At 38.7% G+C, this 15251-nt stretch overlaps 1 protein-coding gene across 2 annotated transcripts; it reads left to right on the forward strand.

The window, feature by feature from the left end:
• The first annotated feature begins 941 nt into the window (after nucleotides 1-941).
• ttll4 (tubulin tyrosine ligase-like family, member 4) lies at nucleotides 942-14631 on the forward strand. Of its 2 annotated transcripts, XM_043249251.1 has the most exons (20): nucleotides 942-1316; nucleotides 2260-2363; nucleotides 3662-5059; nucleotides 5509-5579; nucleotides 5740-5794; nucleotides 7678-7796; nucleotides 7933-8043; nucleotides 8408-8484; nucleotides 8628-8822; nucleotides 8904-8986; nucleotides 9067-9195; nucleotides 9296-9418; nucleotides 9585-9683; nucleotides 9775-9909; nucleotides 11918-12055; nucleotides 12493-12589; nucleotides 12859-13069; nucleotides 13157-13227; nucleotides 13802-13851; nucleotides 13947-14631. In XM_043249251.1, exons 3-20 carry the CDS (start codon nucleotides 3741-3743, stop codon nucleotides 14122-14124), a joined length of 3261 nt encoding a protein of 1086 aa, XP_043105186.1. In that variant the 5' UTR covers nucleotides 942-1316; nucleotides 2260-2363; nucleotides 3662-3740; the 3' UTR covers nucleotides 14125-14631. The 2 variants fall into 2 exon arrangements, with proteins under 2 accessions (XP_043105186.1, XP_043105187.1); XM_043249252.1 differs by lacking the exon at nucleotides 2260-2363.
• The last annotated feature ends 620 nt before the right edge of the window (nucleotides 14632-15251 follow it).

Genomic DNA, 15251 nt, shown 5'->3' on the forward strand with positions numbered 1-15251 from the left:
GAAAATGTAAGTTTTCTAGAGAATTCTTCACCTTTTCAGTTGCTTGACATACAAATAATTTAGGACCATTTATTCAGTAAAGCGGTTATAACCTCAATAATAAAAAGTATTTGGTGGAATACTTAAGTCACAGAGAGAGATGCATTCATTTTTCCCCTCACACATGGATAGTGTTAGATGATATGTAACGTAGCAAATGCCCCTAAAGAATAAATTGTTTATAATAATATTTACAGGCTTAGTTTCCGCTTCGATAAGCAGAAGCCTGTGAGAGACTGAGACAAAGGAATCCTAACGATTGCAAATTTAAAAAAAAAAAAAAACGTATGTGAGATATCTGTTATAAATGTACGTATAAATAGTAGAATATTAGATGTAAATAGTAAATGCGAAAACACCGTAACAAATGAAGGACTGCGTGAAAACATTTCCTCAAATGAAAATGCATTTTTTTAACCTGCAAATTCTTCGATTGCAGTGTTTTTTTTTTCTCCCGAATGAAGTTATCAGGTCTGACCAGAGCGTGGCGGTGTTTTCTCATTTATTGTAAATTAGGGCTCCTCCACACGGTCGTATTTAACCCAACAACCTGTCCGGCCAGAGACAAGATCCTTTCTGAATCACAGAGCCGTGTTTTAATGATCAGTAGTTCCGTAATAGTTTATAGCAGTGTTCTCTCTCTTATTTCAAAGCAGATTAAACATATCTTTTACGGCCCAATAACACCAGACTCGTCTTTCGTGACTGTGCAGTTTCTCAGATTGTCTGTGAATGTCTTCCTGACATGATTATACACCTCTGTGCCATTAATTACTCTTAATTAGGAACATGATCTGCATACAGCTGCAAGGTCACTCCGCTCTTCTATTTTTCCCTCCCTAATTAGGAAACATTTATTGCGTCTCAGATGTGCTTATCCTAATGAGTTTGAAGGTTGATTTTATTTGATTGGTTACGTGATTTATTGTGCTTTACTGTAAACGGCATATCAGCTCACAAGAGCATCATTTCTAGACTTTTAGCACCTGTCACAAAAGCTAAATTATAATGAAGCAGATACGAAGTCTTTGTCGTTGACTCTCAGAAATGTTTTCCTCTGAGTACAGCACTTCAACAATGGCCTAGTTAGCGGGAGGGAATTGTCTTTCCATGGTAATGTAACCACAACTTCAGTTCTGCACATGTAACCCTATCCAGTGTCATGTCAGTCTAGGGCTCGTGGAAGAAAAGATCTGATCGAGTCTTCTCTCGCCTGAGAATCTTACACGCAGTGTGATTTGATGAGGGTCGCTGCAATCCTCGATTCAGACTAAAAGGTACTGCAGAGCTTAATGCATGTAATATGTTTACGGAGTGTGTGTTTTTAGCAACTGCTTAGTTCATCGTGTGTGTGTGTGTGTGCGTGTGCGTGTGTCTAAGGGCAGAGCATCACGGTGACCCGCTGAGAGTTTGAATTGCAGGTGGTTTGTCACGATGCATATTTAATTTTAAGTGCATGTGAGATGGTGATACTGGGTTACTTTATTCTGTAAAGGAGTTTTCGATAACTCGAGAGGATACTGGATAAGTTTAGTCAGTTGGCTCGAGCCTTACCACAGAAAACCTCTCTTGGACCTCTTGTTCTCTGTTTTATTGGGGATATTATTTAGTTTAGCATATCCCATATAATTTGCACTAGGTAAGTTAAATTCTTTTTGTTTGTTTTTGTGTCAAATTCTTATCATGTGTCAAGTTTTATAATTGGTCAGAGGTTCACAATATTTATTGTATAGAACGTGTTCTGTCAGTTTTTCTATATATGTATATGCAGCCTGTTTCGTATACAGGGAGTACCACAAATGATTATCACAAGAGATACTTTGCATAACTACAAGGTTTTAGCAACTTCATCATCAGATTTTTGTCATAGTTGGGTAACAAGTGAAACCGCTGTGTTCAAATGTTATTAAAGTGTTGTAGTTTAATAACTACATTGTTCAGTTACCAAAACCTCAAGACTTGTGAGAGGTGCCTTCTATTAGAAACATCCATTATGGTTCAGACTAGTGTTATTTTAGTATTATTTATACACTTTGTTGTAGTATTTTTATAGTAGTGTATACACACTATATAGGTTTTTTTAGATAAATCATTTTTTTTCTTATAATATTAATCTATTCCCGTTGTATCAGTTACTGAAAGCGAGACAGTACCAGACAGTCAGCCTGTATATGTGTGTGTGTGTGTGTGTGTGTGTGTGTGTGTGTGTGTGTCAGTCAGTCAGCACCGCAGGCAGCACGAGGGAAAACAGCACGAGGCGGGTTTCTCGAGCGCGACACTCTCTCTGAGGCAGCCCACTAAAACTACCCTGTCACCCGGAGCCGGTAAGACGCGTTTATCACCGAAACAGACAGATGTCTTTGCGCTGTAGCGAGCGTTAGTGTTACGCGAAGCGTGGTTGTCCCGTACGCGAGGACGCTGGCGGCGTACGGCACGAGAAAGAGTTGTTAAGCCCGCTCTGTGGCGAGTGTTGTGCGGTGAGCTAAAGCGCTAACGGTTAGCCTCGAATTGGCCGCGTCTCAAAAGCTAGCGCGCTGCCTGCGTAGGCAGTGTTTAACACGGGCATGACTTCCAGAAATACCGTCTAGCTAGGCAGCCGCGTGGGGTTTGAGTCGCAGCCTTCGTGTCTCCTTTGACTTATTCGCAACAATAAAGCCCCGTTCGCGTGTGTCGCTTGCCTTTGGTGAAAGATACACGGCAGACCGATGGAAGACAAACATATCGATTAATAGTTATAACGGCATGGCGTTTGCGTCTACAGAGAGAGGAGGTGTGGGTGTAGTTTTAGCTAAGCTCGTGGATTTCAGCCTGAGGAATCAAGCTTTTGATCAAACACTGCGCTAAAGTGTCTCAAAATCTTATGAGCTGTCTGTACAGAAAATATTGATAGGTCCCACAATTTTCCTCTGGGTACAGTTTACTATTAAAACTAAACAGAGTATCACATATATGCGTGTACTTTTATCTTATTCCTGTATTCAAAAATAATATGGTACACGTACAAAGAGGTTTAAAATGTTTTTCTATATATATATATATATATATATATATATATATATATATATATATATATATATATATATGCTATTTGTATGTGCTTGTGTAGATATCACGGTCTGGATATAACTAAATTGTTATTTTATATAGATAATCATTTGAATTAAAAACCATAATCAGTCAGTCTAAAAATGTATTTAAAATTATTATTATTATTTTTTTTTTTAAATGTGCCCACATAACTAATTTGCTGACAACGGTTCTGTTACCACATTCATTTATTATTTACCTGAATTTTTGTAAGTGATAGCCTGTATTTTCAATTACAATTACTTTTTTAATTGATTTTTTTACAAAAAAAGGGAAATTGTTTTAAAAGTCAAGTAGTGTCCATTTCACATTTCTGTCATAAACAGTGGTCAAATTTAAATATTAGCTAATTAAATTCCACACTTCTGTGAACAAAAAATCTGTGCAGTGCCTAATGAAGCCTAGCAGAGCAGCATGGATAATATCAAATGCTTGGCCATATCTGATTATTAAATGATAGTGTTTACAAAATGGGAGAGAAATGCCACAGTGAGCGTTTCATCAGTAACTAGTGTTATTCCTCTCTGTTTTACAGCGGTAGCACCCTCTGTCCTTCGGTTCCCCACTTATGTGTTTGCCTGAGCCCATGCCAGGGGGGTGTGAGATGGCAATTAATGGCCTCCGGTGGAGCTGAAGACGTAAGGAATGGGGCATCTCGGCCAGCCCTCGTCATCCAAGCCAAGTCCGCAGTAGTGCATTCGCCCAATGCACGAGGCACTTTCAATGCTGAAAGAAAGAGACTGCAGGGAGCCGCGGGTGATTCGGTGCCTCAGCCGAATGTGAGAGTGCTGTGTGATCAGCCCTTCTGTGTCTCAGGGATCCCCACACAACGTGCCTATCCACACGTGCCTACAGTAAGAGTCAACCGCGTACAGAGCACAAGTGCGACTTCTTTGAACTGTGCTAGTAACGGTTTGAGGACCCACAGTGTTTTATCCAAGAGTTTGCCACATATCAACGCCGCTCCCGCTGCATGCCATAGCCACCGTCAATCCCACTGGAGCCTTGATTCATTTCGTTTCAAGTCGGGGCTGTTAGGAAAAAGGGCCTTTTCGCCTCAGCTGTCCGTTTGTCCTGCCTGTCCCTCCCCACCCAAGTCGTCTTCTCAAAGGCTTGTAATTGAGAAAATCATGCCTACTAATCAGTCTTTGCCTTGGACGAGCAACAAGCTCAGGGATAACAGCAATGGAGTTGTGCGGCCCCCAAATGCCAAAATGCCCACGTACTCCAAACAAGAGACCGTTGAGCTGCACGGTCCCGCCAATATCGTATCCGGCTGCAATGGGACACATTCGCGAGGCCTCAGAAGCGACGCAACGAAACCTCCCCAACCGAGCGTGCCTTTGAAAGACATATGCACGGACGCGCTTTTGAACTACAGCAAGGCAGCCAAGGATTTAAAGGCGTTTGAGAAGATCGTAGCAGAAGACGCTAGGGCCATCGAGCTGGAGCGCTGTGCGGGACGCGGCGTCGGTGAAGCTCCTCAGAGAGTGACCAAAATCAGCTCTGAGGCAGAGTTCGCTGCCGCCGTCGTGCATAAACTCACCAAAATCAACGCACACGCAAGACACCGGACGCTCAATGGTGTGAGCAACAACGTGAAACATCTCGCAGGTAGCGCCGTACCCATCTGCCTTATTCGTGAAGATGAGGAGTCTTGTTTTGCACCTATGGAAACCAACAGTGCCCTCAGGTCTGATGTAACGGATGACAAGTGCCCCTCTGCTGTCGTGTGTGATGTTAAGACGCAGGGAGCTGGTTGTGCCATTCCAGAGGCGGCTGGCCGAGATGCGGTCTCTCCTCAGTCGCCGTCTGTTTACGCCGTGACAAATCAGATATCTGCCATTCAACTCACTAAAGAGGAATGCTGTCAAGCCTCTCAGGTGGACACAAGCCCCGCGATGGAGGAGGAGGATAGTCATGAGATTCAGAGGTGTGTCACCAAGGCTGTGTTTATTTCATTTACAATTCTGTTTAAAAAAAAAAAAAAAAAAAACCTTTTAGAACATCATTAAAAATTTCTGTTTTATATTTGATTTTTATCTATGTATATCAGTATCTATATCAATAGAAAGTTCAAAAGGACAGCATCTATTTGAAATATAAGCTTTAATTGTCTGTATCCTCTTATATACATTTTAATCAGTTTGACTGTTTTTTTTTAATATGAATATCTTTAAAACATATTTTTATTACTAATGGGCTGATGGGAAGCCTTCATTTTAGTAAAAGAGAGTTTGGTTTTAATCATTAAGAAACTCCAAACATCTTCATGCATTTTGGGCATGAACGTAAAGCTCTTGAATATTGTGCATTTTATTTATCTTGCACTGTAAAAAGTCACATGGCTGAGGTCATTTCCTTTTGTAATTCACTTTTAAGACAGGGACTGCTTCTAGATGGTGATGAGGAGGAGCTTCCAGATAAGCTGGAGAATGACTTCAGTGATGATGGTAACAGAGCTGCTTTTTTCTGTTGCTTTAAGCATATATATATATATAACCTGCGTAGCCAGAACTCTTTTATCAATATGTGTTTGTATGAGGATATTTTTATAATTTTTTTTAAATTGCTGATTGTTTTCATATCTAATGCTGCTTTTTTGCCTTTTAGTCGACTCAGATGATTGTGATGTCTCCTCTACAACATCCATGACAGCCTTGTCCAAGTAAATCAATTTTATTTTTGAGAAATTCAGTACTTCGAACCTTCTTACTGTTTTACATTGTGCTTATTAAGTTCTTAATTGGTAAGGTTGTGTCACAAGCCTTGGTAGTCTCTTTTGTTACAAGGGTTACTTCTAAAATGCCAGTATTTATTTTCAATACAATAATTCTTAATGCTTTAAAAATCGATTGGATAAGCAAATATATAAAATTATAACTTCTGGTGATTTATGGATATTTCAGCATCATCTTTCCTCGCTATGTTCCATAAGTAATTCGCTCACACTATAAATATGTTTTTTAATAAAATACAACAATATCTTGATGCAGGAAAATATGTATCTCGGTTCAACCTTGTCATACGTTGCAGACAGAAAATTACAGTTAAAACCTTAGAGAAAGGAACAAGGGAAAAAATTTTTTATATATTTTTTTAATATATTTATGGTAGACAAATTACAAGATATTTGCATGGAACATAATTTTTAATATCCTACAGATTTTTGGCACAAAAGAAAGTCTATAATTTTGACCAGCTCAATGTATTGTTAGCACACTGACTTGTTTTGTTGTAAATACATTACCATAGTTTTTTTTTGTTTTTTTTTGTCTGTTTGAAAATACAGTAATGTGAAATAAGTACAGTTTAAAAAAAAAACCCTAAATTAAAACATGTAACTTATTTTTGTAATGGCAAAGTAACATTTTCAGCAGCAATTATTTGCATAATCTTTTAGAAATAATTCTAATATGCTAATTTAGTGTATATTTCTTATTTTTGGTAATTATTAATGCTAGTTTTACTACTAGAATGTTTATATTTTAGATTTTTTTTTTGATGATGCTTTTTACTTTTGATCAATAAATAAAATTCTATACGCAGTTTTACTTCAGAATTTAAGTTCAGCTACAGTCTTTAGCAAATCCCCATTTTTATGATTTTGCTGATTCATAGTTCTTTTTGTTAGCTAATCCTGGTATTGTGCTGGTTGCTGGTGATCTGCCAAAGGCTTACTTTTGACACCGATTTAGAGAGCAAAGTAAGGCTGAGAATGGAAGCTAGATTGCGGTAGAAGAGGGTCTGATAACTTTGCGTGTTTCTCCTCTAGTCACCTGACATTGCTATGGTGATGACCAACACACAGAGGAGGACCTGACGGTTTTTTGTTTGTTCTAGTGATTGCTGTCAGAGAAAAGCTTTAAAGCCAGAGGCCTGTAGAAAAGTCCCACAATTGTTCTTGTGTGATAGAAGTAGAACTATCCCTCTATAACAGGAAAATGAGTCCCTGGTGAATTGTCAGGCCTGTGGAGGCATTGTCATGAGGTGACGTCCGGCTGATGGGTTTGTTTGTAGTAGGTGTTTTCTGGTTTAGTTACTCCACTCAAAGTAAAAGCCCATGTTGAGTGTTAGTGTACTTCAGTGTGATTTACCACTTTGAATCAACCTTAGCGGTTCTACATGACTGTCACGTGAGTTATTTCAACTTTTTGTTATAGTAAGAAGCTAATTTTTAGTGTTTTAAAAAAAATTGTATTGGTTTCTCTATCTGAAGTAGTTTATTTATTTGTGGTAGCTGGCTATTGACATCCTTAAAACACAGTACAACACTCTTTGTATAAAGAATTCAAAAGTTATTTGGGGTTCTTCTAACCCACTTTGCAAACATTTTTTACTGAAGGTAATGTGTGAATTTTCTATGGGATTTTTTTTTGTGTGTGTGTGTGTGTCCTGTGAGTTCAACACTTTTGTTGGCAATTGAAAGCATCTTCAGATTAGCCAGAAAGTCATAAATGAGCAAACAATTAAGGAATTGTAGTGCTTCTTAACTAGATTTTTTTTTTTTTTTTTGGTGGGGCGTCCTGCTAATGTTTCTTGTGTTTGAAGTGTCGAGGAACCCGTTAGTCCTGATGTGGAGGGGGATCTAGTGGAGAAACCTGCACTTGTTCCCAGTCTCTTCCCCCACATGCCCTCCACGCTGTACTTCAGCACTGCCAGTGAAAGAGGTTGGCATAAACTGTCTAGGATTCCTTATTACCAATGTCAGACCATACGATCAGATCGTTAAATACACATTTTTCTCTTTTAAATATCAGCTCTTGTGTTTTCGAGACTGTAATACAATTTCTTTTGACTTCACAGTGGAGCTGTTGCCTGCTGAACAGAGGAAGCTGCTCAAATGGAAGATAACTACAGTCACCCCCAATGTTGTGAAAAACACCATCTCCAGATCACACTTCAAAGCCACCAAAAGTGAGTCAACGGTTTCCTTTTTGTAATATTGTGTTTGTAATGATGTTCAGTGTAAAAACTGCTTGTTTTTTTTTTTGTCTGAACAGATTTTAAAACACTAGGCATCATACACTTGCCAAGTTTGTAAATGAGCAAAAACTGGGCATACTATACAAAACAATTGAAGACAATTGCTAGAAGACATGTGAACACCATACAAATGAAAACCAATATAGTTAATTACTGTATAATTCTTTTTAGAGTGTGCACTTTCAGTGCTTACTGGGCTTTAATTTGGAGCAGAAATATGTGCATATATTAGTTGTGACATATATTCCATCTTTTAAGCTCCAGTTTGTTGTGCGTTGGTTTTTTTTTCTTCTAGAGAGTCATGATTGGCTTGGCTGTTGGGGTCATCATATGAAGTCACCAGGGTTCAAGACCATTAGAGAGTTTCAGAAGGTAAGAATGGGATGTTTTGCCATCTGTGTTATGTAGTAATTCCATCAGGTTTCCATCAAAATGTTTCTTTTTCAATACCTTTCATAATCGCTTAATACTTTCTGTCAGCTGAGTATTTACAAGCGTGCATTTCTGTTTGGCAGCTGAACCACTTTCCAGGCTCCTTTCAGATCGGCCGGAAGGACCGACTTTGGAGGAACCTGTCCAAGATGCAGGCACGCTTTGGCAAAAGAGAGTTTGGCTTCTTCCCACGCTCCTTCATTCTCCCACAGGATATAAAGCTGCTAAGGAAGGCCTGGGAGGATGGAGGCAGCAAGCAGAAATGGATTGTCAAACCGGTACTGTTAACTAACTTAAAGTTGTTTTTGGAAATTACTGTCTGACGTTCTAATTGACGCTCTGCCATTTCTCACTCTTAGCCCGCATCTGCTCGTGGAATTGGCATTCAGGTCATTCACAAGTGGAGCCAAATGCCACGGAAGAGACCACTCCTTGTGCAGAAGTTAGTAGGAAGACCTTGGGTCGTATTGGGTTCCTTATTGGTTTCTGATCTATTAAGTAATGTGGTATGTATTTCCACAGGTATCTTCACAAGCCCTACCTCATCAGTGGGAATAAGTTTGATCTACGCATCTATGTGTATGTGACCTCTTATGACCCACTCTGTGTTTACATCTTTAATGATGGACTGGTCCGTTTTGCAAGCTGCAAGTGAGTAAATCATTTATGAGTATGTTATTTAACAGTTTAAAATATACCGATCTTATTCTTTTGACGGACATTTAAATGGGTGTTTTCTGTTTTTATTTAGATACTCTCCTTCTATGAAGACCCTCAACAACAAGTTTATGCACCTTACAAACTACAGTGTAAATAAGAAGAACACGGAGTATCAGAGCAACAGCGACGATAAGGCTTGTCAGGGTCATAAATGGTAAGAATAAAGAGATCTTACTCATGAATTCAGGGCGAGTCTGTCCTGCACTGGTAAGATAAGAGGTTTTGTGGTTTAATCAGCAGGCCACTCATGGCCTCAAAATATTCAAACTGCTATCAGAATCGTAATACAGTATTAATGATTGAGGTTTTATTTAATGCAGGGCCTTGAAGGCGCTGTGGCAGTACTTAGGCTCTCAAGGTATCAATACCACTCTCATTTGGGAGAAGATCAAAGATATGGTCATCAAAACCATCATTGCGTAAGTGTTCTGTAGTCCTAGTCTTGTTCTCTGTTTTGATCTCTACGTTCCTCTAAACTGAACTCGAGTGTGTTGTCTCTTCCCATGGTAGGTCTGACCCGTACGTGAACTCACTGGTGAAGATGCATGTACGTTCCTCCTACAGCTGTCATGAGCTGTTTGGCTTTGACATCATGTTGGATGAGAATCTGAAGCCATGGGTGCTGGAGGTGAACATCTCGCCCAGGTACAGCAGGAAGTCTTGCAGCTTAAGCTGTTCAGAATGTACAGTAGTCAGACGACTTTAAGTCAAGCTACCTTTTTAAAGAGTAGTCTCTTTTACTAATCACTGAGTGAGTAATGATACTGACGTCATCTTGTATTGAATTAATGAGAGAAGTATTTATTTGGCTCCTAAATATGGTGACTATAATTTATAAAATTACAGTAAGATGTTGTGAAGTAATATCACTAGTTCTGCTTTTAGTTAGTCCCCAATACCAGGGCTTAATTTGTGCTGGAACAAGGCCGTACCTAATATTAGCGGATCCCCTCCTCACGTGACAATGATCTATAGTGTTCATATGAAAAACATGTATAGTGCCGCACATCTACATTTGAAATAAAGAACTTGAGCATGCAAAAGTTGAGAACGGCCTGGCTGCTCTGCTCTCACAAGGCCGAATGCATAGATATTGCGTGCATCTAAACACAGAACTCTTCGTCTGCTAAAGGCAGCTCTCTTGCGGGACACTGAACCCATTTGAGCCGCTCTTACTCATGGAGCACAGTCTCTTGTTGTTTCCACAAGCGCCGCACGGCAGTTTTTTCATCACTAATTGATGGATGTCTAAAATAAGTATAAATATAAGGAGAAGCCTAAAACGGGCCTGAGGCCCGGCCCGTGTCTGGACTATGATGTGAAAATTGGCCCGAAGCACGGCCCTATAGGGTCATAAAAAAATCATGTCTCTTTTTTTTTTGTTGCTGAGTTTCGGTTCGTTTTTGTGAAGCGCCGCTAAGGTAGAAATTAAGTGCTTCATGTTTGTTTTCTTTATTTTAAAAAAACCATGTGTTGTTGATATTGTCAGTGCACGCGAATAAAAGTAGATCTTTTAAAGTTCAGAATGATGTACCTTTGAAAGTGACAGTGAAGACTATAAGAAGTGATTGCGCCGGTGCCTCCATGTCCTGCAGAGCAAGCCTTAGCGTCCGCTCTCTGCACAAACCATCATATCACACATTTATTCTTATAGCGCAGGTTTACGTTTAAATATTGTTATATTCTTGATCTGTTTTTAGTATACATTTATTTTAGGCAACTTGTGATTGTTTGAGAAGGCTAAATTGATCAAACACAGTTTATGATCAGCTCACTGTCTGCCAGTGGCCACTTGGTCATTACTTTAAAAAACACTACATTTGCTTATTTTAAGATTAACAACAAACTATGAAAAATAACTCAATACTCACAAGGTGGCTTTGGATGTCACTGTAAGCTCTGTAGCACACGAGTCTGGCTTGAAAATTATACATTTTTGGGACTATGCAACAATGACATTAGACAATTCTGTCAATTGCGCTGATGTGAAACCGCTTTGAGAGGGTGAAAGAAAGAATTAGGATGCTGTACTGCATCGCTCATGTACTTTTGATTTAGAGCTGATTTAATCTGCTGGATTGTGTGGATTTATTAACTCGTATATAACCTACTACATGCTATAGCCTATTGAATATGTTTGCAGGAACATTTCCCTCATTATAAACTTGAAAGCTGTGGGGATGAGGACAACATCCCCCACTGAAATTGCGCACATGATTAAATAAACCCCAAAAAATTCCAGGCCTGGAAATTGCTGTTTTAAAATTTCACTGCTTTTCCAGGTTTTCCATTTAGGCCTAATAACCATAGGAAAAGAACCCGATGCGCGCTGTTGATCATTTTAACTGGTCCACAAATGTGCTTGAATGCTCCTTTAACTCTCACTCCTGTAATCACATGCCAGATCCATCATCCCACCTTTTTCCGGGATATCGACATTTATAAATGAAGCACTGCCCAAAACTGTCATTTACCTATAAGTTCAAAATATGGCCTTGTTAATGTACTGAACCAAAAAAAAAAATTCTATTAAAAAATAATAATTAACTTTTTTTTTAATTAACTTTATTTTTCCAAGCTGTTTTTTTCCCCAAAGAATCCCACCTTCCCCCATAGCAAATAATGTTTTTCTTTCATTTCTCTCTGTCTCTAGCCTACATTCTAACACACCACTGGACGTGAGCATCAAAGGTCAGATGATTCGAGACCTGCTGAATCTTGCTGGCTTTGTGTTGCCTTTGAGAGAAGACGTTGCATCATCCAGTTCCAGTGCCAGCAGCTCCACCAATAGGTCAGTTCTGAAATTACATGCATTTCAAAATGTTTGCATGTACTTATATTGCTGTTTATTTCCCATATTTGAGTCCCGGCTTCTGGACCTTTCCTGGTTCCATCCCCCTCTCTCCCTCACTTTCTTTCAAAAAAGGCCAAAAAATAATCTCCTGAAATAAGAAAAATTGCAGTTTCCACAAGATTATTAAGCAGCACAATTGTTTTCAACATTGGTAATAATAAGGATCATGGAGCAGTGAGGACTGGAGTAATGGATGCAAAAAAATCACATTTGCCATTACAGGAATAAATTACATTTTTTAAAAAGCATTCAAATTTCTGTTGTATCATTTTTGTGGTATAAAAAACATTTCATTTAAAAACAACAATGTAAAAGTGCATAATTTATAATATATATATTATAAATTATAATTAATTTTTATTTATTTTTTCCAGTTTATGTGGAGCAGTGCGAGAGAAATGGCGATCAGACATTTCTACAGATGAGAAAGTAAAGAGAGCTTTTTATCTCAGCCAGCGCTTTGGAGATCAGGTACTTAAATCCTCGTCATATACTGAGATACTGATCATTGATGATCACTGAAAGGGAAAGTTCACCTTCAGTTGCTGTTACCCATTGACTTCCATAGTATGGAGCAAAGAAAAGAAAATGCGAAAGGAGACTAGCAACTGAAGGTGAACCGTCCCTTTAAGCTAAAAGGAAAAAAAGCATTGTCCAAGATGGTAGTTACTGATAATACTAATGACTGCCTTACCCCAATTACACACATATTATAATAAAATATGTATTTGTGTGTGCAGGATTTTTGTGCAACAATCCTGGACGTGCTGACACCTGATGATGTTCGTGTGCTGGCAGAGATTGAGGACGAGTTGAGTCGTAAAGGAGATTTTGAGCGAGTTTTTCCCTCTCATGCTTCCTCCCGGTACCTTCGTTTCTTTGAGCAACCACGCTACCTCAACATCCTCCTCAACCAATGGGAACAGAAATACTGGCTCAACAGGAGCAAAGGTGTGTGTTTGCAACACACAGTGCTATGACCTCTAACTCTGACCCGGTTTGCTTAGTTATCCATTTTGACTCTCTTCATGCTCTTAGGTATCAATCTGCTGAGGGATTTATGTGAGAAGAGGGTGCACCTGGGCAACCTGGCAGATTCTGTTCATCACGTAAGTACTGATGTTTGCGCAGCCTTACTGCGATAGCTGTTTTGTAACGGACTTTTGTATTATATGGCTGATCTTTTGGAATTAGAACTGAAAGTGTGGATATTCGTTTTTCTATGTTTGAAATTATTTCGAATTGGAGCGGGGCATTAAAATTGATTTTGCTTGTTGTTTCTGATTGCACTTTAACCCCAAGGTGGAAATCAGAAGGGAAAATCTAAATAAAACAGTTTTAAACAATTTCTTTGTCATCTGTAGATTGACTTTAAGTAGGTGAGAAGTGTTTTTTTGTTTTTTTTTTTTTTTTTTAATTCCCCAGGCATGTTGTCGTCTTCTTTCTGCCTCTTTTTCTTCTTCATTTTAAATTGTTCAGTTCATTATTTTGTGTAACATTTATTGCATTTCAAATAAAGTATTAAAGTTTTATTTTTTATATAGAGATAGATGGATAGACTAATAAAAATGGCAAAAACTAAATTCCAAATATAAATGAAAACTATAGTAAGGTAGGGGAAATCATTTTTGTGTTGTTTAAGCTAATTTAATGATATTATTGTTATTTGTTTTTTATTTATAGTGGTCTTCCAAGTCGTATCATGGACACCGATCTCAGATGACTAGATCTGGGTATGCACACACACCTACACCCATCCCACATTGACTTATGAGGGTCTTACGTAAAACTTGGATCCGACTCACTTCACGTCTCTGTTTTTCCTCAGTGTTCTGGTCAGTCAGAGGTCTGATGCTGAAGATGAGGATTCGTCTGACCGTGAAGTTCAGTCAGTCACTATGAGTCTTCCAGATATGAGTTTGCTGAGCACCATCAGCCTGAGCCCCAGTCCCACCTCCAGCTCCAGTCTGGCCAGCGACAGCCTGCCTTCTCACGATGACCTTTGAGACCCATCGCACAAACCCCTTGACATTCAGAGCTTCCAAACTGTGTGTATACGTGTCACACGCTCCTAGCAGAGCTCCTAGAGTTGTGCTTTCCTGCTTTTGGAGGGAGATGAGACTGAAAAGCAGACTAAAAGAAATAACTGGCCAAATGGATAACAATCGTATTTTGAATGAGTGTTTTGTTGCTGGACCACACATACGGGTGTAACTACACGGTGCTTGTGGGTGGCAGGAGGAATAATACCTTCCTGTTTGGAGTTTTGATTGTGTATCCGTATACTATAGCTACTTGGGCATTGTTTACATCACAGGTCTGTGTATAGTACAGGCATCTGTTGAGCTGATTATTTTAAACGTGTGGGATGAAATGTGAAGTTTGGAAAAGAGATGCTATTGTAAAAATAAAAATCACTGTCATGTCTTTTAATGACATTTGCATGGCCTTCTCAAGGTAGACAACATGCTCAGGTTAAGGTTTTTAAATTAAAATTGCTGTTTGAAATATGACCTTTTCATTCTTTCGTAACCGTTTTTATAAATACTGACTGGTATTTCAACTGCACAGATAGTTTTCAGAAATAGTGTCTCGTAGGGGCAGATTCCCTCTAGTGTGTTTAGTTACTACTAGGTACTGACAGACTGTTTATGTCTGTAATCGCTCATATTTTTGCTGTTGCTCATAGCAAACACAAACAGTGCACAGCAGTTGTTGTCAACCAGGGCTCTGCGGGCATCTGCAAACTTCCTAAGGAGCCTCAAAATGACTTAAATAGAATTAAATGAATACAAAACCAGATTTAAAATATATGAAAACAGCGAATCCCCAACCACCCCCCTTTACTATGCAGTTTTTTAAACGTTTAAATAAAGAAAAATTACCAAATAAAACAACAAAATGTGTTTACATTACTTGGCCACACTTTGATAAACCTGTAATAATAATTAATATTTTACAGCTGTGTATCTGATAGCTTTTCACTCATGTGAATGGTAAAGTTAATGTGAAGCTGTGTGCAAAGAGTCACCACACTTGTTTGGCTATTGACAAGAAGGAGTTTAAAAAAGAAAGGTGTATATATTGGGTAATATATATAGTTATAATAACAAAATATATAAATGAATAATAG

Source organism: Puntigrus tetrazona, chromosome 9 (assembly GCF_018831695.1).
Source record: "Puntigrus tetrazona isolate hp1 chromosome 9, ASM1883169v1, whole genome shotgun sequence".
NCBI lineage: Eukaryota > Metazoa > Chordata > Actinopteri > Cypriniformes > Cyprinidae > Puntigrus > Puntigrus tetrazona.